The sequence below is a fragment of the Pangasianodon hypophthalmus genome, chromosome 1, assembly GCF_027358585.1.
Source record: "Pangasianodon hypophthalmus isolate fPanHyp1 chromosome 1, fPanHyp1.pri, whole genome shotgun sequence".
NCBI lineage: Eukaryota > Metazoa > Chordata > Actinopteri > Siluriformes > Pangasiidae > Pangasianodon > Pangasianodon hypophthalmus.
The window spans coordinates 26710493-26732908 of NC_069710.1; the positions used below are offsets into that span (position 1 = coordinate 26710493).

A 22416-nucleotide genomic window follows, 5' to 3' on the forward strand; every position below is an offset into this window, starting at 1 on the left:
AAATATATATTGCTTGTACATCTTTGCTATGTGCTAAGACTGCCCCAGACTGTATAGATGATGTAGCTTTACGATGCAAATAGCAATGCTGACAAAAGTGTGCTATTTGATAAAGTGTGTGTTTTTGTAAGTGTGTGAACTGAACTGTGAAAGCCACTTTCCTATTTGTCTCTACTTTTTTATCATGAGATGAATAATAAAAAAACACATTAATAATGAGAAAGTATATATTAGTCTGAGTTATGGTTACTCACCCTCGGGCACAGTCCTCTCCACTACGGTGAAGTTAGCGGAGAAGCCCTCCTTAGCGATAGCGCTGTCCGTGTTGATTGTCAAGGCCAATATTCCGGTGTAGGAGATTATTCGGCCCGGAGTGTTCTGCCCACAGTAACGGCCGATGTGCGGGCCAACTGCACAGAGAAAAGAAATGAGAGTGGGTGGATTTAGTTGAGTTCTAACCTTTTATAAAGGTTCATCTAGCTAGAAGCACATTTTAGTCAAATAAATAAAGAAATACTGAAACATTTATTGTTCAAGGGTAAAGATCCATGTAAATAATAGTGTCAGATAATTCAGTCAGGAATTTGTATTGCTAAGGCCACTCTGTAACAGCTGAAGGACACACTAATACTAAAGGCACTGACGTTCCTTAACTTCCAGCTCAGACGTAGGAAATTGACAGCAAACTTCCCGCACCCCGTTGTCACCATGCTAATAAAGGCTAAAACAGAAAAGTGCTGGTGAGCACAAGGCAAGTGCTTCTTCACTGTCATAAATTCCTGGGCTCTTTCTTAAAGCTGAGCTCTGATTTGGTCCTGGGGCAATGCAGGTCACAGCCCAGTGACTTCCCAAGCCTCTCTCCAAAAGAAAATAGAGACATGAGATAAACAAAATGGCATGAAAGGACAGCTGTAAACGGAGGTCCAGAGACATGTTGCACTGAGCAGAGCCAATATGTGTGTCTTATTTGAGAAAAAAGAGGGGGTTGGGGAAAAAGTAGTTAAAAGAGATTTAAGTGGAGGAAAGAGATGGAGAGACTGATAAAAAAAGAACAGTATAATTATAAAAAGAGGGTTAGCTAGCTAGCCAGGTTGTCTGTCCCCATTAAATCTCTCCTTCTTGTTCTTTCTTTATTCTCCCTCTCTCTGGCTCTTATCTCTGATTAGCAGCTCTGTGATCTGAGGCGAGTGACAGACTCTTGCATCGTTCAGCACATGCTACACACACACTTCCAGAGATGAAAGAAAAAGCTGTCAGCTGTGTATGTGCGCGTGTATGTGTGTGTCTGTCTGTTCTTATGAGGACCAGATAGATTAATCTTACCATGACTTCATAGAAAGTACAACAAGACACTCCAGGTGCGAGTATATGTGTGTGTGTGTGTGTGTGTGAGTGGTTAGTGTCAAAGATGACCAGGCTCTGAGCACCAGATTTATCTCAACATATAGAATTGTATTTTTTTTTAGCTTAAAATTTCAATATTGCAAAATCTCTGCACCGTGTAATGTTTTGCAGTTGGGAATCGTTCTCTCTGCCAGGCACATGCTGCTTTAAGAGTAACCGTGGAATCCGGGACGGCTTTCTCCCTCTGGAACGCCATCTCATGCTTTCCACCCTAATGCACTATTGATTGGTGCGGCTCCACAGGTAATGCAGCGGCCGTCTGAGTTGGGCAGACAAGTAGCAGCCAAAGGCCAGAGCGTCCTGCTTTGCTTGCAAAGCCAAGTTTTCCACCTCACTCATTCTTCTGTTCTGTCCAACAGAACACACAAGGGCCACTGGCATAACCTCCTAGTGTCATTTTCCTAGTTTTTTTTGACTGCTGCTTTTGTCCTGAAACTCAATTTCTTTCATTACAACTTGAATGCTAAACACAATTTACATCAATTAACAAACTGTACACTATTCTTTGGCAATTTATATATTTTTTTTTATTTGGATATTTGGAAGGTGTAAAAACAGTGAAATGTCAAAAATGCTAATAAGAGGTACTTCTGAATATAACATGAAAATGTGGTCCTTTTGACTTTGGAAGAATCAGTGTTTAGGTGCTTACAGAGAACTGTTGCTAGGCAACTGGCAAGTAGGGTCACCAAGCATAAACTAGCTTATGACTGAGGTTAATGATTAAGCTAGTATGCAGATGCTGAGTCTTTATATGAATATTTATAGCCAGAATGACAATGGAAACTAGACTAAACTGTCAGAAATATCAACATTTTCCCAGATGTTTTGGTAAATTATGAAGAAAATTCTCTTGTTTACTATAATTACTGTAATTGTGTTTAGCATTGATCGCTAACCGAACCTCTGTGGCAACTTTTTGTAGCCAGGCATCCATTTAACTGTAAAATTAATCAGTAAGACTCCCTCAGCAAAGATTTAATTATCGATTGTTGTCAACTGGTTTGATCAGCTTGGCCTAAGCTGGAGATTTCAGCAGCATTGGTAACAGTGCGTTGATCTGTATCTGTTTTGTCTTTGTTTTTGAGTTTTTTCACATATTATTTTCAAGCTGTATCTGTCGTATCGTACACTACTGTCAAATGACAAAGCATAGTTTACTCCATCTGACTCAATAACACGGTAACATGTAGTCTGAGAAATGAAGTGAATGCACATGATGACATGCTTGATTATTCAAGATTTAGAGCTCGCTCTGTTTCTAATCACATGGTGCCACCTTTCCGCCAGTTTCTGCACCTCTAAAAATAAAAAGTGATAATAAAGTGAAATCTGGAACAAGCCTTCAGGTATTCGCAGGCTTCGCTCCTGATTTGGATGCCAGTTTGCTCGTTCCACCTTGCGGGAGTTTTCACAGATCAGAGGCACCAGACACTGAACACAGCCTCCAGAGCTGTGAATAGGATTTTTTTTTTTTTTTTTTTTTATGAGCAAACTATTAGGAGCCAACCTTTTCATGAAATCTTACATGCAATAAAAGAATGGAAGCTCTTTAACAGCACACACAGATGATTACGTGATGCCTTGCTTATGTGCGCTCAAGCAGCCTAGCAGCCACTCTACTGACTCCATTACAGCTGAAGAAAATGGCCTATATTCATCAAGTGCCTTAGATGCAGGTTGCATGTCAAGGATCATGCATCTGTTCTCAAAATAAATGTATCCACAGGGGGAAAATGATCTTAGAATGTCTGAGAAGTTAAATATGGCCAGTATGTGTGGAGAAGTAGTGTTTGTGTATGTGAGACATGATCTCGAGCCCAGCTTGGAGGGGCTTTGCTTTGCGTCATCAGTTTAAGGCCAGAGTTTCCTTCCATTCTCCCCAGAGATCAATCACAGTGCATTGTTCAGGAGCGATAGTATCTACTCATGCTGATAAAATGTGCATATTTGCAAGGACAAGGGCTCCCTGCTGACCTCTAGCCCAATGTTGGAGAGAGACTACAATATCTCTGTTGTGTTTGTCAGATCCAGCCCTAAAAAACACTAACTAAAGGACAGAGAGGCTGTGTTATGGGCAGAGACAACAACTAGGGCAAAGAGTTACTCAAAGTAAGGCAAAGAGTGTGAGGTTGTCTGCATCTCAGATTGTGACATTATTTGATCATCACTGATATTATATTATTTAAGCATTTCTGCTTCACACCGGTTAAGCTGCTTAGACCAAACCCAGAAACTACAGGTTATAGAGTTTCCTACCTCCAGGGAAACCATCCCAGATCTCCAGGCGGTCATACCGGCAGAAGACCCCAGCAGTTGGCTGTGTGTCAGGCTCCAGCTCAAAGCTCTCAAACTCCAGGATAATTTCAGACATTTTTGGGGCGAAGATCATAAATGTGCAGTCCAGGTTATTGGGATACTTCTCGGGGAAACCAGGTGACTTGATGATCCCGTTCTTAGAGGTGAAGTTTCTCGAGCATTCTGGACCTGAAAGGGGGATGATTGAGGGGATGGGGAGGGAGGGGAGGTGAAAGAAGAAAGAGAAAAGATTTGTTTTAGTGCTGTTTTGTTCACACAAAACAAAAAGAACCCAGGGGTGGGTAAACAGCGGCGGAAGTATGTGGTGGTCCATATTGTTTAGCTCCACGACCACACTGTTTATGGTGTATGGATGAGGGGCCACCTTGTAGGTCCAGGCCTTGGGGTGAAATGGGCATGGAGCGTATAAAATAAAAAAAAAAAAAGGTTTATGTTTTCATATGAGATTGAATTTCAAAATCCAAAGAAAAAACAATTACAGCAAAACAGATTTTATGAGAAGGGAAACGATTATGGCTCATTATAGACTTTCATTCTTTCTAGTGTATCATCTTGGGGCAGACTGTGTGTAAGTGTATATGTGTGTGCATGCACGGAGCGATTAGTGAAAGGCTTCAATCAGCAACGGTGGACTCTGGGAGCTGTAAAGTAAACATGGCAGTTAGATTGTGTTCCAAAGCAGTGCCCCCAAACACCCCCTACATCATTACAAGCCTGTCTAACATATGAGAGAAGAAAATTAAAGCCTTCTACATACACGCTTGCACACTTTTTTTATATCGGCACGTCATAACATTTACTCAAACACCTCTAGAGGCCCAGTTTTCTGCCAGTGCGGGTTGTCACTGTAGTTCACACATACCTCACATCATCGCGTTAGGTTTACATCACAGCCGCCAGATTAACACAGGATATTTTAACAAAGCACACGACTCGTGACACAAGTACAGAAATACAGTCTCTGTGCACGGTAATGTAGAGCTGACAGCATCGTTACTAACACCATATTACTGCCACTCCTAATAGCACGGCCGCTCTGTGGTTCTTCTCAAGGTGGAGGAGATCCAGCATTGCAAAGCACTTTGGAAAATGGAAATGAAAAAGTCTGACCATACTGTCTAGACTGAGCGAAAAGCAGAATATACATTAAACCAACACACACTCTAATGGCAGACATATACTGTATGATTTGAGGCTGTTTTCTTAAATGCTATTGATTTTTAAAGCGCATTTAAAACAAACTGCATTGACTAAAGTGTTGTATGTCAAATAAAATGGTACAAGAAATAAAACAGAAGCCTAAGAAATATAAAAATAAAACACTAAATCAACCATCAAAATTGAGCCCAATTTCATCTGCAACAGTGCTAGTATAACATGCATTAAGCGTGGAGTATCAGTATCTGATTAACGGCAAAAATAATCTCCTGTTTAGTCGATTGAATGAATCAGATTAATTCTTTACATGTCAGTGTAACACAATACTTGCCTATATGATATTTCTTTATTATTCTACCACAACACTTGCTTTTATAACCAGAGCGTAGTGTATAGTATGGAGCACAAGATGCTAAATCTACCAAAGTTGAGACAGAAAAAAACTTGACCACACTGGCCTCCATGTGTCCTGTCTCAATTTACTGGATAGTCTCCCCTGGATGCTGTAGATTTGTACCTAAGAACTGCTGCTAAATTCATAAAGACTGTCCTGTGCTCATCCCACTGTCTTATTCACAACATGCTCATTGAACATTCCTTTCAACACACTTAGTACTGTTTATCTTTTCAAACATTACTTCAAAAAGTGTGAACACATAAATCATAAGCTTAAAAGCGAATGTATAGTGTAATTACACCATAGAATAAGAATTAAAAATAGCACATTGTTTTTCTTAAAACAGTACCGTACCAAAGACGACAGCAAAACAACTAAAAAAAAATTCCACCTCAAGCTGACACTGATGAAATGTTACTGTAAAAGAAACGGACTAATGGACAGAGACTGAAAGACAGCGAGACAGAGAGAGAGAGAGAGAGAGAGACTGAGTACGTTAGTCGATGTTAAGAGTAGTCTCAGGCTGCCTAAATGGATGTGGAAGAGTGGTTCCTCTGTGTGTCACTTCTATGGGACTTTTGCTGCTACAGTCAGCTCGCTGCCCCACTTTAGCTGTGTTTTTTCCTCCTCTAAAGCAAATGGCTGGTGCCGGATTTTGAGTGTAAAGTGAGTTGACATTTATTGCCCTGCTGAAAGTTGGGCTTGAAACAGCAGGACATTACAGTTATGGCCTTAACCCCTGTGGCCTGCAGTGTGACAAGGTTTCCGCTTGTTGTTCTCCTTATTCTTGCTTCCAAAGTCATTTTCCAGTAAAACATTTTAAAACATAAAGCTTCATAAGAGGCCTTGCCATTGTGGGTCTCCTTTTACGTCTATTCACGCTACATTAACTGCTTAGAAAGAAGGAAACCGTGACAGTGCTTGACTTGGTGGTATGCTAGGGTTGAATTGTTTCATGTCAAGGTTTTTAGTGTCTCTTTCAGACACCAACACATCAACACAAATGAAGTGGATTTACATTAATGTCCAAGGTATACAGCTAGAAATCCCCACTGAGCTCTCTATGGGCAGTCAGACTGCTGGCAATCAAAAAGAAAAGGGCAACTGCCTGCTGTGTCAAAGGGAAAGCTGTTAAGATAAGAGCATTTCTCTAATATGTCTTTCCTCTGCACCAGATCAATCTCTGCCTTTGCCACTCTCTCTCTCTCTCTCTCTCTCTCTCTCTCTCGCTCTCTCTCTCTCTTTCTCTGCAGATCTGCCTCATTTTTCTCTCTTCGGGCAGCAATTGCATGTTATCATCCCATTCTTTTTTTTTCCTCTCCCATTTTGTTCAGGTGCTGAACACTACAGGGCACAGAGGGGCCACAGCTGGAGACACTACAGGCCTTATGTTTGTGCGCTGAAAGGCGAACTATCACTTGCAAGAGATTATGATAGAAAATTTAGAGAATTTAACCTATGGATGAGTGTATCTGTGCAGAGATCAAGTGTGTCTGAACTTCACTACAGAGTGCTTAATCTCAGAGCAAGGTCTGGATTCATAATGTTCCACTGCTGTTGGGAAAATAATGTGTGTGAAGAGACAAGGACGTGCAATCGTTAACTAGAAATATTGCAAAAAAAAAAAAAAAGTCCATTCTAGTTCAGTTATCACTCAGTTTCCTGTTGCAGTTGTTTGCCAGCAGTCGGGACAAACTTTACAAGACAGTGGAGATGGCTGGTGGGGGGTGAAATGACAAAAAAGAAGGAACTCTGAGCTTGTAAACCCGAGCGAAACAAATAAAGCTTTGTGAGACTAGCCCAGGCATGCATATCCCATCTTTTTCCTTTCTCTCTTTCTGTCTCACACAGACAGTCTCTCCTTCTCTTCCCACCTTTTTAAAGTAGACAGAAAAACAACCACAGCCAGGATTTACGCAAACACTTGAATTTATGGGAGGATGTAAAAACTGAAGCGAGTTGCCTGTGAAATAAGAAACCTTAAGTGGATTCACGGCAGCTAAGTGCTAATTCCAACGTTAACGGCTAACACTTGCAAGGATTATTTTACTGCTTTGTCCTCACAGGATTATATTTACTTGGTGGCGTGATAGCTACAGGCTTCCATCTCTGAGGAATTTGCTTAGTTTATTTTACAGGCCACAAGTAGGGCTTGTTAAAAAGATTGTTTGCAGGCCCGATGTTAGCGAGCAGGCCCTGTGCCCTGCAATACAAATCTTAATGTCGATTTCTCAGAGCAGTTGCGTCTGAAAGTTGTTTGTTGTACAGTGCTAAATTAGATATTTAATGGTCAAATTGTAAAGGAAAATCAAACAGTGGTTGGAGATATACTTATTTCTTAGCTTAGCTTGCAAGCAAATTACTTTACCTAGCAAGGTAAACCCAAATATCATTAAATTGCACTAGAAAAAGCTATTTCACAAGGAAACAAAGCTAAAATGCATCTTAGCCTGATAGACAAAAAATTTTACTCCTCAAAGAGAAACTAGCTAGTTAGCTAGCTAATAATCCAGAAAGCAAATGAGTGTCGGCCCAGTGTCGGCCCACACTTCATCACTTTTATCTCGCCCACATACCAAAGAGATTACAAACACTATGAAACATTATGCTCACAGTTGGGCCACTTTTGTCCCATGACGCTGTCTTTTTTTTTTTTTTTTTTTTTGCTAATGTTTTCCAGTTAGTCATCAGGCTAGTAACTTGCTCAACTCACTTCCTGATGCACGTAACCTGTCTATGCAGTCAGGGTTTGCAGTGGTGTGAGTAGACAGTTCACATGATAAAGTGGGTTTAGTTTAGCTACAGTTACAACTAGCTCCAGCACGTTAACTACTCTAATAGTTTCAATACTGGGGCTGCTGCCGCCGAGTCTCTACTGACTGCTGCGGTATGTGCATCAACATAAGAACAGGCAGATTGCTTCTTCTTTGGCTTTCTCTTCACTATAAGACACATACCATTGGCATTACTGACACTTACACTCCTAAACTCAATCATATTTGGCCCTCTGTGATATTATATCAAGGTAGCTTAGTAATGTAATATAATAAGGATGGTATATTAGTAAGTTTCAAGAATTTCCTTCGACATTCAATAATTTCCTTTGGGATCGATAAATGTTATCTTATGCTACAGTGTTTGCTTTGTTGTCTGAAGGTTAATGATAATAGACATCTTAACTGCTATCATATAACAACACGAAAAGAAAAGGGTCGATTTCAGTTTTATAAGGGATGTCATTTTTTTAACCATGGGAATGGCATCCCCTTTAAATTGCGCCCTGGAGGTATGAGAGCAAAAAGTGTAGCCTGTGTATTAACAAGTGATACAAAGTACAAAGTGCTACGAAAGCGGAATTAGCATAACAGCGATGCAGCAATAAAAGGCACAAATGCTTTCTGAGGCCGGTGAAGTAATCAACAATGTTTATGTTCCATATGTCTGTGGGGTGGATAATTAACTACATACATACACACACATACACGCACACACACATACACACTCCTCTGCTTTCATCCCCTGTGGCCACAGGCCGAGGTTAATGGGCATGAGTGAATTAGCAAGATAGAATTTGGACACAATCCCCAGCAAACATTAACATGGAGTCACACACAGTGACACACACATAACACAATGCTCACACGGATTAAGTTGCTGACACAACATTTAGTCAGTCTTGCTGATGGTGCCCCTTGAGAATAAAGGGGGACTGGGAACACATACAGAGTGTTTGCTTTTTGGGATCTGGTATGTGTGAGATGTTTGGAAGACTGTAATGGTGGCATGGGGGTGTAGGGGAATGACAGAGCCACCCTGCCAGATGTGACCTATACCACTGGCCCTTGAAGCACGTAAAAAACTGAACAGACTGGGTATGATGAATAAACTACCCTCAGTACACACACACACAGCATAGTCAGTCAGTGGTGTTGACTCAGGTGCCATCGTAAAACCACTGAGATAGCACAAGCATGATAAACTGCTAAATCAAATCTGAGGTTGGATCAAGCTGCCTTTCAGCATGGCATAGTGAGAGCATCCATTCCTCCTTCTTTCCATCAATCCATCCATCCAAGGATGACTGGTATAAATGGGTTGAACCCGCCCCACCCAGTCTTTCATAAAAAGAAATCAAGGTAAAGTTTTATTTTTGGCATCAACATCAGATTATCATACAAAAATACACAGAATGGTATGAAGAAGCAAGGCTGGGGCTGATTTCTTTCTAACCCAGACTGTAGATTCATACAGAACTGTAAGCCGAGTGTTTCTGGTTTGGATGGAACTGTCCTGTTTACTGTCATTGATGAAACCTTGTGAGCATTGCTCTACCCTAACAGTTTGCCTGTTTATTGATAGATATTAAAATTTATCTGCCCCTTATAATATCACAACCAGCCATCACTGCATCCATCCATCCATCCATCCTCATACCCCTCCCTGCCAGCCATCAGCACATCAACAGTCAAGTGGAGTTGGCCTCTTTGCCAGCTTCGCCAGGCTTGATGTGGTTCTGAAAATTGCAGAGCTGTCAATTGCAAGTGCATGTTTCTTTTCTACTCCAGGGTACTTTTAGGGGATGCTCACAGAAGACGGGATGACAAGATAAGTACAGAGCCTACTTTTTTTGGAAGAGATGCACAAGCAAAGGATTCCATAAAGAACCTATTAGCCATTTGGGGTGGGGGGGAGTAAACCTATGGGAGGGATTTGGTGGCTGTGCAGAGCATCTGTCCCGTATTACAGACCAGCAAGGGGAATGAAATAAATTAATGTGCAGAGCATATTTGAATATAGATGAGGTAAGAAGATTGTAAACATTTTTACCTATCTCTCGCTGCAGGAGCGTTGGTGAGGAGGCGGAGGTGAGGTATTGAGGGCAACATGCATCACGCACTCTCAAAAAAAGAAAAACAATTTTCTTTGTGTATTGGCGATAGCTACAGCCAGGCTAATCCAATGCTTTCATGCTATTACCATAGCACTGGGCTATGCTTAACACTAATGTATTATTTAAACAGCAGAGTGTATAGTGTTGTCATGAACCATGTTCTCTACCCATCAAACCTGAATTCCATATGTTCTATCTATGACCTTGTTGCTCTGTACATGTACCAAATCCTTAATTGATTTCTGTCCCCCTTTTCTTATACTGACAAGTTCATGCTATGCGAAGGAGTATATTTTTGTTGCTTTTTTCACTTTTTTTAATTAATTTTTTTTTTAATTTCCTAACCTGCACATCTCCAGTCCACCTCCTACTTCCACGTCCCACCTAACTGACCTTTTGGTTCTCCTCGTCTCTTTCCACCCTAACATAGTAATGATTGTTTTGTGAATAATTAAGACTTTCTACCACATTATGGCTCCTAGGAAAAGTGCCAACATGCGTGACTGAGCCCTTAATGGGTGCTTTGTGTGTATATATGAGTATATGTATGTGTGTGTGGGAGAGACAGATTAAGAATCTTTGACCTTGGACTGGTCAGTCCTCCAAATTTTGAAAACTGCTTAAAGACTGTTTGCCTTAATCACTGTAGTTGGGACTTTTCTGCCTCATTTGAATGCATGCACACCTGCTAGCACTTTCATCACATCCTAATAGCTGTGTATAATCATCAGATTTACACATATCAAACACAAACACACACACGCAGTGTATCACACCTAACGCTAGTCTGCTAATACTGCCTATCCAATAATTGCTAATCTGTTTCTCCTTAATCCCTTGTCCTTGCTTTTCTGCTTTCATTAGATGTCTTAGAAGTGACTGAAGGTTGCTCCATTTTTCCCTCTCACACTCTTACTTTGGCCCTTATCTTATTTCAGTTCTGCTTCTCTCATCCTCTAGAGATTTATATAAATTGATTTTTTTAGCTGTACACCACGTACCGCTCACAACATAGACAGTAGCAACGGAGCAAAACACTGCCGTCTCCAAGTGTAACACCATTCTTCATCCACTCAGGAGCAGCAGCACAAACAAGGGCTGATAAGCTAACAAAACAGGCTTGTAGAACAAAATACGGTATAAAAGTTCATGCACTCCCACCTCTACACACAAACACACACACTAGCCAAATTATACAGATTTACTTTCATAACAACTCTGGGAAGCTAAGTGTGGGAAAGTTGTACAGTTACTGCTCATGCTGACAGGAAAAGAGCCTGAGGGAGATTTTATTTTTTCTTACACTATGTTACAGATACATGTTTCTATTATTATAGTCATTAGCCCTATCATTATTATTATCTTCTCAACTACTGCTTTAGTAATTCCTTTCCAGAAAACTATTATTGCAAGAACATTACCACTGGTGAATAGCCAAGGTTTAAAGTAGCCAGACTACTTGAAAAACATTTCTGATTTATACTCCAGTACATTCGTTTAAACACATTTTGTTGTACTAAAATGTTTCTCCATGGGAAAAATGACAGCCAAGTTAATTCACACATCTGTCTCAGCCATCGTGCTAACCACAGTGCTGAGTAAAACTATATATTAAGCTGCTGATCACTGAAGTGTTTCATGGGATGAAAAAAATTCAGTGATGTTATACATAATATCAGACAGTTTTTAAAAATATAGGCTAAATTTCACACAATGGGCTCATAACCCTATAAAAATCCTACAACGTTTCAGCGCATCTAGACTTGTAGTATACATTTCTCACTCTCACAGCTGCATATTTTTAGTTATTAAATAATTCTTAGCAGTTACTCAGGAATGTGCTTGATGATAAATAAGTGAATAACCTAAGTGTAAGAAAATTGAAATGACCAAATTCAAAGTAAAGCACACTATAGGTCTAAAGTGAACTGAGAAATCTTTGTGACTTTGTTTTATTGGAAATAGCCTCAATGTAATTAGAAAAGGCTCAGATATCACCGCCTTTAATTAGCCACTTGTAGTTACAACATATATGAGTGGTGATCTGGATGTCACTGTAGCTGAACTGCGACAAATAAAAAAAAGAAGAGTTTTTCTGCCAATAATATACAGTATTTCACCAAAAACAATGTAGACATTCTTATTAACTTTCTAATCTTTCTAAGCTATCTTCCTGCAAAGATCATGTCAGGTAAGGAGCTAGTTTAATGAACGCAGTGGTAAAAATAGTCAGTCTACCTAAAGATGTCTAGCACAATTTTCCTCAAACAGTGAATTTTATGATTTGATCCAGTTGTTGCAGTTTTGATAGCTACATTAGGACATTACTGCTACATACTGCTACATTACTGATTTTAAAATTTTAGAACAAACATATTTCACTTCATCAAAACCTGTAGTTTTTAGATCTATATATAATAGAAAATGTTTTCCCAGAATGCCACTCATATTTGTTTTACTGACACTGTCTCTGAGTCTTTTATCTATAGTGATTTATCTTTCTACTCTTTAGTAAGTGTGAAGGTGTGTCTGTGTAGTGGTAGGTGGTGCTCTCTTTGTGATGAAGAAAAAAAAAAAAAAGCAGATTACACCAGCTGCTCCACACGTGCACACTAAAGTCCAAACACTCACTATAGAGATTAAAAGAAACCCGGCTAAAGCATCCATCTTATCATGAGGTCAAACGAAGAGGCCCAAGAGCAGCAAGTGGGGTTAATTAATGAAAGTGGCATCTGCTGCACCTCTCTAGGGTTAGTCTCAGTGCGCACACACGCACACACACACACACACTCCGACTTTGTGCCTACTTGTCCTTTAAACACAGGAAGCTGGCCTGAACAACAGGAAATTTCATCTGATAAGTCATCCATTGTGTGTGTTCATGTGTGTGTGTGTCACTTCATGTTTTTGTGAGGCCATACAGGCACCGAATAAGTGACCAGGACACTGCAGGGAGAGATATGATTCTGCTAAAGGAAGGAACTTGTAATGTTCACAGAACTATCATATGATCTGATCTCCTCAGGCACTGGAACCAGGAAGAGAAGAAAGTCTTCCTTCTCTTGCTCACATCCTTATATGGCCCTCACTTCTTCTCCAGCCATTGATAAATTAGCAAGCCAGGGACAAATTCATCAAGAATAATACAGCACAAAGCAAGATAATAGAGTGGGAGTGTGAATGAAGTGCACCCAAATACCTATACAGTCCCAGATTCATACATGACAGACAGAAAACCAGCTGAAGACGATGTGTCTGAAATCGATGTCTGACTTACCTGATTTGAAAATCTCGTAGCGGATGGAGAAGCCAGCGCCGTGCGTCTCATAGTCTGACACAAACTTGATGAAGAGTTGGTTACCGGAGGACACTACAGGAGAAGGAGCAATCTTCCCGCAGTACTTGCCCACCAGCTGCCCGCTCTCATCAATGCCATCCCTCACTTCTACATAGTCGTATCTACAGAGAGAGAAAGAAAAAAAACATTATTTCTTCTGTAAATTTATTATACAATTACAATTACACTGTGATGGTCTGGCTTCCCATCCAGGGTGGATTCCCACCTCATTCCCAGTGTTCCAGGGACAGGCTCCAGATCCTCTGTGACACTAACCAGAATAAAACACTTACTGAAGACTAATGAATGAATGAATCACAGCTGCATTTAAATCAGTCTAACACTCTGTGAAAAGGCAAGTTATTTAATTTAAGTCATTATTGACTTAAGATCTCACCTTTCTAGCTTTTAATGAAAACGAATAATAAACTTACTCAAATCAGATTGGCTAGCAACTATTCTTTTAACTCACTATTAGCACATCAGTTTTATGTACTATTTTACAAGTAAGAAATAAAACCGAATGAGGACAAGTGTGATGCAGCCCAACACAACACTGTTTTCAATAACAGGCCATAGAGAAGGGCTTCATTCCTCTTGTATCACAGCAATTTGCCAGTGATTACATTTTATTTATTGGAGAATGATATGTCATATATTTTATCCGTTTACAGCTATGTTTACTATGATGGAACCTGTGATTTAAATTACAGCCGGCACCACTGTTTGAGCTCCTGAGAATTCAACAATGCTGTAGTATAAATAAAAAGGTTTCTGAGAACAATCTGGTTTTCGCTATTTTTAGTGTCATGGGAAACAATCCGCATGTCCTTTAAAGGTGTCAGAACAACAGGAATTCCATTAGAGCTTAATCACTGATCAGATAGATATCTGTACCACACCCAGTGTCCCACTGTTATAGCTGAGAACAGAGAAAGCTCTCTCACACACACACACAGAAACACACACACACACATCACATCACATAAACAAACAGAACGACTTAACCTGCAGCTGCCGACTCTCCCAGACTGAACTACTGAACTGCTCAACTCTCAACAATACTGACAACTATATCAAACTTTTGGCACTAAATTACAGTTAATCCACTACAGCAGGATCAGGAGGTACAGAAAGCATTCAGTGATGAAGTACATATGCTCGGTGCAGATGTCTCACTGCTCTCTAAACAATGCATACAGCTGCTCCATGCCAAACCTCCCAGAATGCCTTTGTTTGTTTGTGTGTGTGTGTATGTGTGTGTGTGTGTGTGTGTGCCTGGGAGTAAAAAACATAATTCTATGATGTCAGAACATCTTTGGGTCTTAGTAAGAATGTAGAGCAAACTTCAAAATTATTGGCAACCTTCAAATAGAAAGGGCAAAAATTATTGTGGAAAATAAACATTACACATAAGGATTCAAATTTTCTACTCAGAAATTATGAGGAACTGACATTTTTGTAGCCAAACTTTCACTCCATCTGAAATATATGTGAAAAAATTAATATTTAAAATACATTTATTTTAATTAAGGGTGCCAGTAGTTTTGATGGTGAATGTATTTGAAGACAAAAGTATACATTGTATTAGTTATTAGTTGCTCCTTATCTTTGGACTCTCTCTCTCTACACACACACACACACACACACACACACACACACCAGTCTGAAATGGAATTTCAGCCCTACAGCTATTGACGTGAGAAACCGCCTAATTGAGTCAGCAGCAGTTCGGAAGTCTGTTACACACAGATGCGTGTGTCTACACAAAAGGGAGACAGAAACACAAACTCACACTCAGGGATCTTGTCTCAGTAACACAACACGAGAAAGAGAGAGTGGTCCTGGCAGAGCCAGCGAGGTGAGACTGGAACGGATACAGCACTGTGAGCTGATACTCCACTTCTGTCCTCCAGTGCTCCAGTTTTGTTTTAGGACAACACTTTTTTCCACAGTAATATTCGTTTTATTTTATATAAATAACGTTTGATACAGCTGACAGCAAGATCTGGTTTCCATGACATTTAATCACCTGAGATGCCTTTAACCGCTAGCAGAAGGAAGAGTGAGGAACCACTGGGGCTTTTGGTGTGATATATTCCCACTTTTAGACTATGTGATGTCTCTGAGCTCATTACACACACACACACACACACACACACACACATACACAGATATCAAAATCCTTTAAATAAATCTGGCAGCTGAAACATGCCCAAACATGCATAAAAATGACCAGTTCTTGAATTAAATTTGTAAAAATATTTTTAAAGACGGGCCACACTGTTTGTGATGTTTGAATGGCCGTTTTTGCTCTGTAGGGGGTAGTATGATCTTGTGTGTGTATGTGTGTGTGTGTGCGTGAACTGAGAATATGAGAAGCGTGCAGCTCTCTGAAATTGGCTCCCCTGGGGTGGTGGCTAATGTAGCGATGACTTCACCCGTGTGTGTGTGTGTGTGTGTGTGTGTGTGTGTGTGTGTGTGTGTGTGTGCCTGGATGCTCTGATAGCAGACCCAGAGCAGCACATCAGTCAGAACAGACAGCACCACTCCTACCCCAGTCTACAGTCTGTACCACTGCATCACACAGAGATACACTAGATAAATGCACACACACACAGTTCTTTGGAAAACACTCCGCTGAACACCCCACAGTTTACACGTACAAGCAATAACATGTCGATTCACAGACTCTTATATATCACACATTCACACACACACACAGCTTTTCTGAAGTGGTTTATGTGGACATTCTGCTGGATGTACCATGCTACTGTATTGTGTGTCACACCACAGTTGTAAAGAAAGGACATTTTGGTCCAATGTATAAATGTTATATGGAGAAATGACATTAAAACCCACTTGGCTTGCAAAGTCACAATGCATGGCTAATTTAGCTTGTTATCTAGCTTAGGAATTTCCTAACATTTCCCCTTAATATAAGAATGCACATAATTTAACCAATGGATAGATATGTAAATGATTATCTATGGCCTGATCAATGAGCATGACAAGTAAAACGTCCTTTTATGCATCACAATGAAAATGTAAAGTTCAGACAAGTTGGAAATTATGGAATCAAACCTGTTTCTGAAGCTTAGACTGCTCATACATAATTACTTCTTAAAGAGATGCTCATGGTTGGGAGATTAAAAATTCCAGCATCACCATTGAAGTGAAGTGTGCTGTTATTTTGTTTGTATGTGCTTTCACACATTTTTATTACTTGCTGTTTACCATTACACCCCACTTATTTAAAAATAGGATATAAATAGCTTCTGTTCTGAAAAATGAACCATGAAGGTTCCAGGCTTTTAGAAGTTCTCCGAAGCATTTCCATCAACACACAAACCTCCGGGTCTCACTCACTTTGAAGCAATCATGTAGAGAATGCTTCAAGACAACAGGAGCCATTATAAACACATACATCATTACCAGCATCATCTGTGATCCTCTATGTGTGCTGATTATCTTAAGAATTTGCCCTCCAGGTTGAACACGTGAATTGTTTGGCTTGGTGCATCAGCCAAGGCTGCTTACAGATCTTTTCTCATCACACTACCCAAAATCCACACACTGCCTAGAAAGCTGGAATGACGGGGGCAGATTGATCCAGGGGGGCAGATTGATCCGGCTTCTCTGCGCCGGAGCATGAGGAAAATCTCCATCATCAGCCGCGGTGGTGCTGCAGGCAGGGGATGGAGAGCATCAATCTTGTTCAGGCCTGTCTTTTCCGTTCTCATTCCTCTGCTTCGTCAAATAATTCTCCCTCCACGCTTTCTGAGATTCCCCTGTAGCACAACCTCATCCCTAAACGCGTGCACAGAGATAAACACACACACTACAAATGAAGTCCCCAAGCACTCATACCACATACTGCTGAGCATCCACAAAATGACTGCCGTCATGCACTTCAAGCAGATCAGTTGATACAGCTGCCATATATTGTGCCTAAAGAAAGCTATTTTCTCACATAGAGATCCAAACAATCAGCCAAAATTTCATGACTACTTTAAGACTTCTGCTCACTCTTTCAGCCTGCATGGAAACTCTTCACACCTCCACCAAAACCTAGCACCTTTAGTGAATTTCGAGGCACATCATGAGCTGCCTTCACACTTGTAAAGCTGAGCTGTGATTCAGCAGTAATGCGATGCAGATGGATATATTGCCTCTGGGCTTATGCTCCTGATGAAGATTTTAAGAAAAGTGTTTTAGCATCATTCCAAGCACATTCCTGTGTCTGTTTATCTTTTCCCTTTTTTTTTTTTTTAAATGTGTGTGAAAAGAGCTGGCACATCCGCTCTCCTTCATTCTCAGCTGTTCTGCAGGAGCACCCAGTTCAAAGTGTTATGACACTGATCATCTGGGAGGCATTATGGGATTGTTCACAGGTCCATTTACGGCATAAGAGTTACTTTCTCCTGATAAATGGAGTTCGCCATGTGAAACAAATCTGGCTAATATGTTTCCACACACACACCTGCAAGGCTCTAGCTCTGTACAGGAGCTTCTACATGATGAGCGTAAGGCGTTTACTGAGTGAAAGCAGGCAGCGACGCCTGTTTTATAAGAAGGAATCGCTCCCTGGGGCCAGCAGCAAAAGAGCCAAGCAATCTCATCAAAACAGAGTGGCGCGATCTTTCAGCCTAGACAGCACTCCAGTGCACCTGCCCCTGGTCCCAAATCTGTTTCTCTCTCTTGGCCCTGTATGCTTTCTGCCTGTTTCAGCTTCCTCACCCAGAGGACAAAGCAGACATGCTGCTTTTAATGTGTTTCTCTCTCATTTTTCCCGCCGTCCTCTTAGACAACAGCTTTGCCCTTAAACGGATAGCCATTTGTCTCAGGGTTGTCAGTATAGACCACTATCAGACCGTCTGCTGCTCTGACATGCACACGCACACACACACACACGCACACACACACACACGCACACAGTGCATAACACATTACACATATCCTCTAACCAGTAGTATGTCCAGGAATTAATTTCAGGTGAGGATGAGAAAAAATATCACCATGTGATCTGTACAATTTTATTGTACAGCGTGACACGCTCAAGCATTTAAGGCACAATCTCCCATCAACCAATTCTGCCATATTGCTAACGTTGCCATAAACTACCTTAATGACAGTTTCATGGAAAATGAGGAAAATAATATGCTAGCAATTGGACCAAATTGACTTTTAAGCTCATAAAAATAGATCTATGGTTCTTTTTCCTCCTGTACCCCTCCATTTTGCTATGCTCAGAGTGTAGCTAGCTGGCTTTCAAACAGAAACCAGGAAAATGCATGATTCTGATGCTAATCCTGTGTCAAATAGAATTAGAAATAGAATTAGAAATAGAATTGTGATGACTCCATTGGTCTTTTTATGAACATCATTATGTAAATCATCACTGTGAATTTCTCTCTGGGATCAATAAAGTGATCTATCTACCTATCTATCATTACGGTGCATTACAAAATTATTATCTGACATGACATAAATTTTATCTTACATGAAGTAAAAAAATTACAAGCAGTAATTGCACCATACTGGAGTATAAAAGTATATATATAATCAGCTGTGCTGTATGTATATCATCCATGAATTACCCATTCATTAATAAGCATTTGGAACTGGAAAATATTTAGGTGGGGGTTCAACCCCCCTCCCCAAACAAACCACCCAACCCATCCCGTCCCAACCTATGACACTTCCTATAACTATGATAGTTGTGAAAATAGACAGTCCAGAGTGGAAATTAAAATAAAAGGGATGAATCTAATACTCTATGACCTTCGCTTCAGCACCCTGCGATGTATTAGCCAGACGGCTGGTCTGAAGAGCAAGCAATCCAGAAGTGTTAAATGAGAACATTAGGTCTGGCTCACATTCGCCTTGGGAAGACACAATAAACCACAGGATAACAATATAACACAGACCTGGGGCGAGGGAGAGACCGTCTCAGCCCCAACACTGCCATTCAAACCCGCTAATACAACCAAAGACGTGAAATATGATTACACCGACGGCAATTTCCTGGCTTTTGCAACTCCACAGATCACTTAACCCATTTCCACTGATGGGGGTCAGGTATAATGTGACCTTATTGAAACAATCTTTCAGGCAAACTCTCTAGTGTTGAGCTGTCAAAAAGCACACACTTATGCTAAACATTATGCCTTAAGCATCTACTATGAGTTCAGAACGTCATGAAGCAGTATTTGACAGGCAGCACAGGACTGTGAGGCTTGGTTTTACTGGATGCTATATGAAAAAAAATTGCCAGCTGGAACAAACCCTGAGAAGCCAAAGTTTAGCTTTGAAATGCTGGCAAAAGACCTGTCATTTATCTGATCTTTTTTTTCTTTCACTTCTTCCTTCGGAAAAGCCCGGAGCGGACATGTCTGTTTTAGATCTACACTGTCCAGCTACTGCACATGTCATTGATCAAACCCTCATGTCTACTGAGAAATTAGAATTTTATCTTGAAATGTCTAATATATTTGACAAGGAATCCTCCAGGATCTTGCCTTTCTGATAGGAGATGGCAAGAGATGGAGATCATGTGACAGTGAATAAAAGCACAATTCATCATATTTTTAGAATGATCTCTTATTTATATATTACCAGAACTTTATTTTACCCTGTCTTTATCAGATCAATATAGCCTCAACATAATCTCTGCAATATAAATAAGGAATAAAAACAATGGGGTGTGCTGTTATAGGAAAATAATCACCGATGGATTGATGCGATGTAGCCTGATGCAAAGCAGAGTTACTGTCACCACCCCAAAGCAGCTTATTTTCCTATAACATCATTTCCTCAAGTGTTTTATTCTGCTTATACCACAAAATTTACATGATTAATTTTTTAACAGCTGTAACGTATTACTTTTATCCATTTATAGTAATACATCTACAAAGTACTGTAGTTCCTGTTATCACTTACATTATACGCTATAAACAGTCGTTTCCTCACCAGACTCTATTTTCTCTCTCTTGTAAGTTAATAAGATAAAATGCAGCTAGTCATGTGAGAGAGAAACCAGAAAATGTATAGTCCTCTGTTCTGAAGACTATTCTGTCTTACTGACAGTTACAAAGTGACTGGAGTCACCTGGAGACACCTTCCATAAATGTCTCTTTACAGAGATTTGAGGATTATTATTTTTTAAATAACAACAAAAATAATTTTTAATCTGTTATGTGGATCATCTTCCATATAAGCCCCTATGGGCTGTTGCTATAGAAACGATAATAAGGTACTAGAATGAGTGCACGATTATCAGAGCTGATGTTACAGAAAATTAATCAACACCTAACCAATCTGTCCAAAGGCTCTAAATCACTTGAGCTATGCTTAGCTCAATAAGGACCTCACAGATGTCTGTCACTGTGTCACTGCGATGGACAGGGAGTAGAGTGATGGAACTCCATCTTCACTGCAGCTGTGAGAATGATGCGCGACAGAGTGATTAACTTTAGCCATCTTCACCGATGACACCACAACGATGACCAACTCGACCTGCATTTGAAAAGTTCGAAGGTGTCCTCTGCAATCAGTGGCATGCCAGCCGCTCATTTAAGCTCCACACTGATGCAGTCCAGCTGCATTTTAATGCTCTCTGACGTTTCACTCCAAGAGCAAGATCCTGCCCGGCCGCTTAGCCGCTTTTTCCGATTTCTAAACCGAGTGCAAAGCATTTAGTGGGTTGTAGAGAGAGTGTGTGCATGCTAAAGTGGGGTAGAGATACTTAAAGTGGTTCCATGCTTATCACAGCCATGTAACTTTAATATCACCCGGGCAGAAAAAGGCACAGCTGCATAGAGGCCCCATGGCTTTTCCAGCCTGAAACATTTTTAGAGCTGAGTTTATTTTTTTTCAGGCGCGGCACAGCAGACTGCACCCCATGCTTTCATAAACAGCAATTATGATTAGCATTGATGGATTCAGCATGCCCGCTTCCATTACCTACCTAATTACACTTTGCAGAGATCCTCAGATTTGCAACAATCATATTAATGAAGTTAAAGCATTAACGGCTAATTATGAGTCTAAATACGGCACAGAAGGATCTTTTCTTAAGGAATGAGTGAGAAGACAAAGCAGAAGAGACAGATAGAGATAGATAGAGACAGATTTGCTGGAGGGGATTCACTCGTTCTATCATGTGATGGAGCCACAACGCTGTCTCTGTTTGCGAAAGCTTATATGAATTTGGTTTCTGAAAGAGGTTTTAGCTCCACTGTTTCAGCCAGTCCTAATGTACGCATATCACATATACAAAAAAACATAGAGGATTATTAAATTAAATTATTAAAGGGAATTGTGCACTGTACTATGAGGTCAAGTCATATATTTCCAACCCAGTCTGTGTTCTTTACAAAATACTATGCTGCAATGCTTTCTAAGAATCACAGATGGAATATTAGACCATAAAGTACACTCATTTGCCATTAAATCTCAATTTTATACCTTTAAAAAGAGCCTGAACCATTAATTAGGAGCTCTGCTGAGGGGTAAAACGGTTGCACATTTGCATTTAAAAGGAAATACATTTTACTGAATGAGCACAGAGTCGAGTTTTTAAGATCACATCACTTCAAGTGGCTTTGCTGATGGCTGCCCACACACAAACACACACACACAGACACACACACACAGCTGCGAGAGCTCAAGGAAGTCCCGTCATCTACCTCTTTAACACATGGCGAGCAGAACAGGATAAACATCAATCTGTCACTTACAGGCAGGATATGATGAGAAACGGGACGAGATTAGCTACAGCCTTAACCTGGGTGATCCAACCTCAGCATAACTCTGTGTTACAAACTGCCACATGGCCACAGCACTCTTTTATTCAATAATACTGGATTAGGATTGGTATTTGGAAGGATTATTAAGGTAATATTTCCA

General features: G+C 40.4%; 1 protein-coding gene across 2 annotated transcripts in view; it reads right to left on the bottom strand.

Annotated features, from left to right (window-relative positions):
- Window positions 1-22416, bottom strand: part of nrp1a (neuropilin 1a) — a 69851-nt gene that overhangs the window by 34949 nt on the left and 12486 nt on the right. For both annotated transcript variants that reach the window (XM_026944720.3, XM_026944719.3), the window contains exons 3-5: window positions 13447-13628; window positions 3664-3891; window positions 255-410 (exon numbers count right to left, since the gene is read on the bottom strand). In XM_026944720.3, the coding sequence (XP_026800521.1) occupies window positions 255-410; window positions 3664-3891; window positions 13447-13628 (566 nt within the window). The remainder of the gene's footprint in view (window positions 1-254; window positions 411-3663; window positions 3892-13446; window positions 13629-22416) is intronic.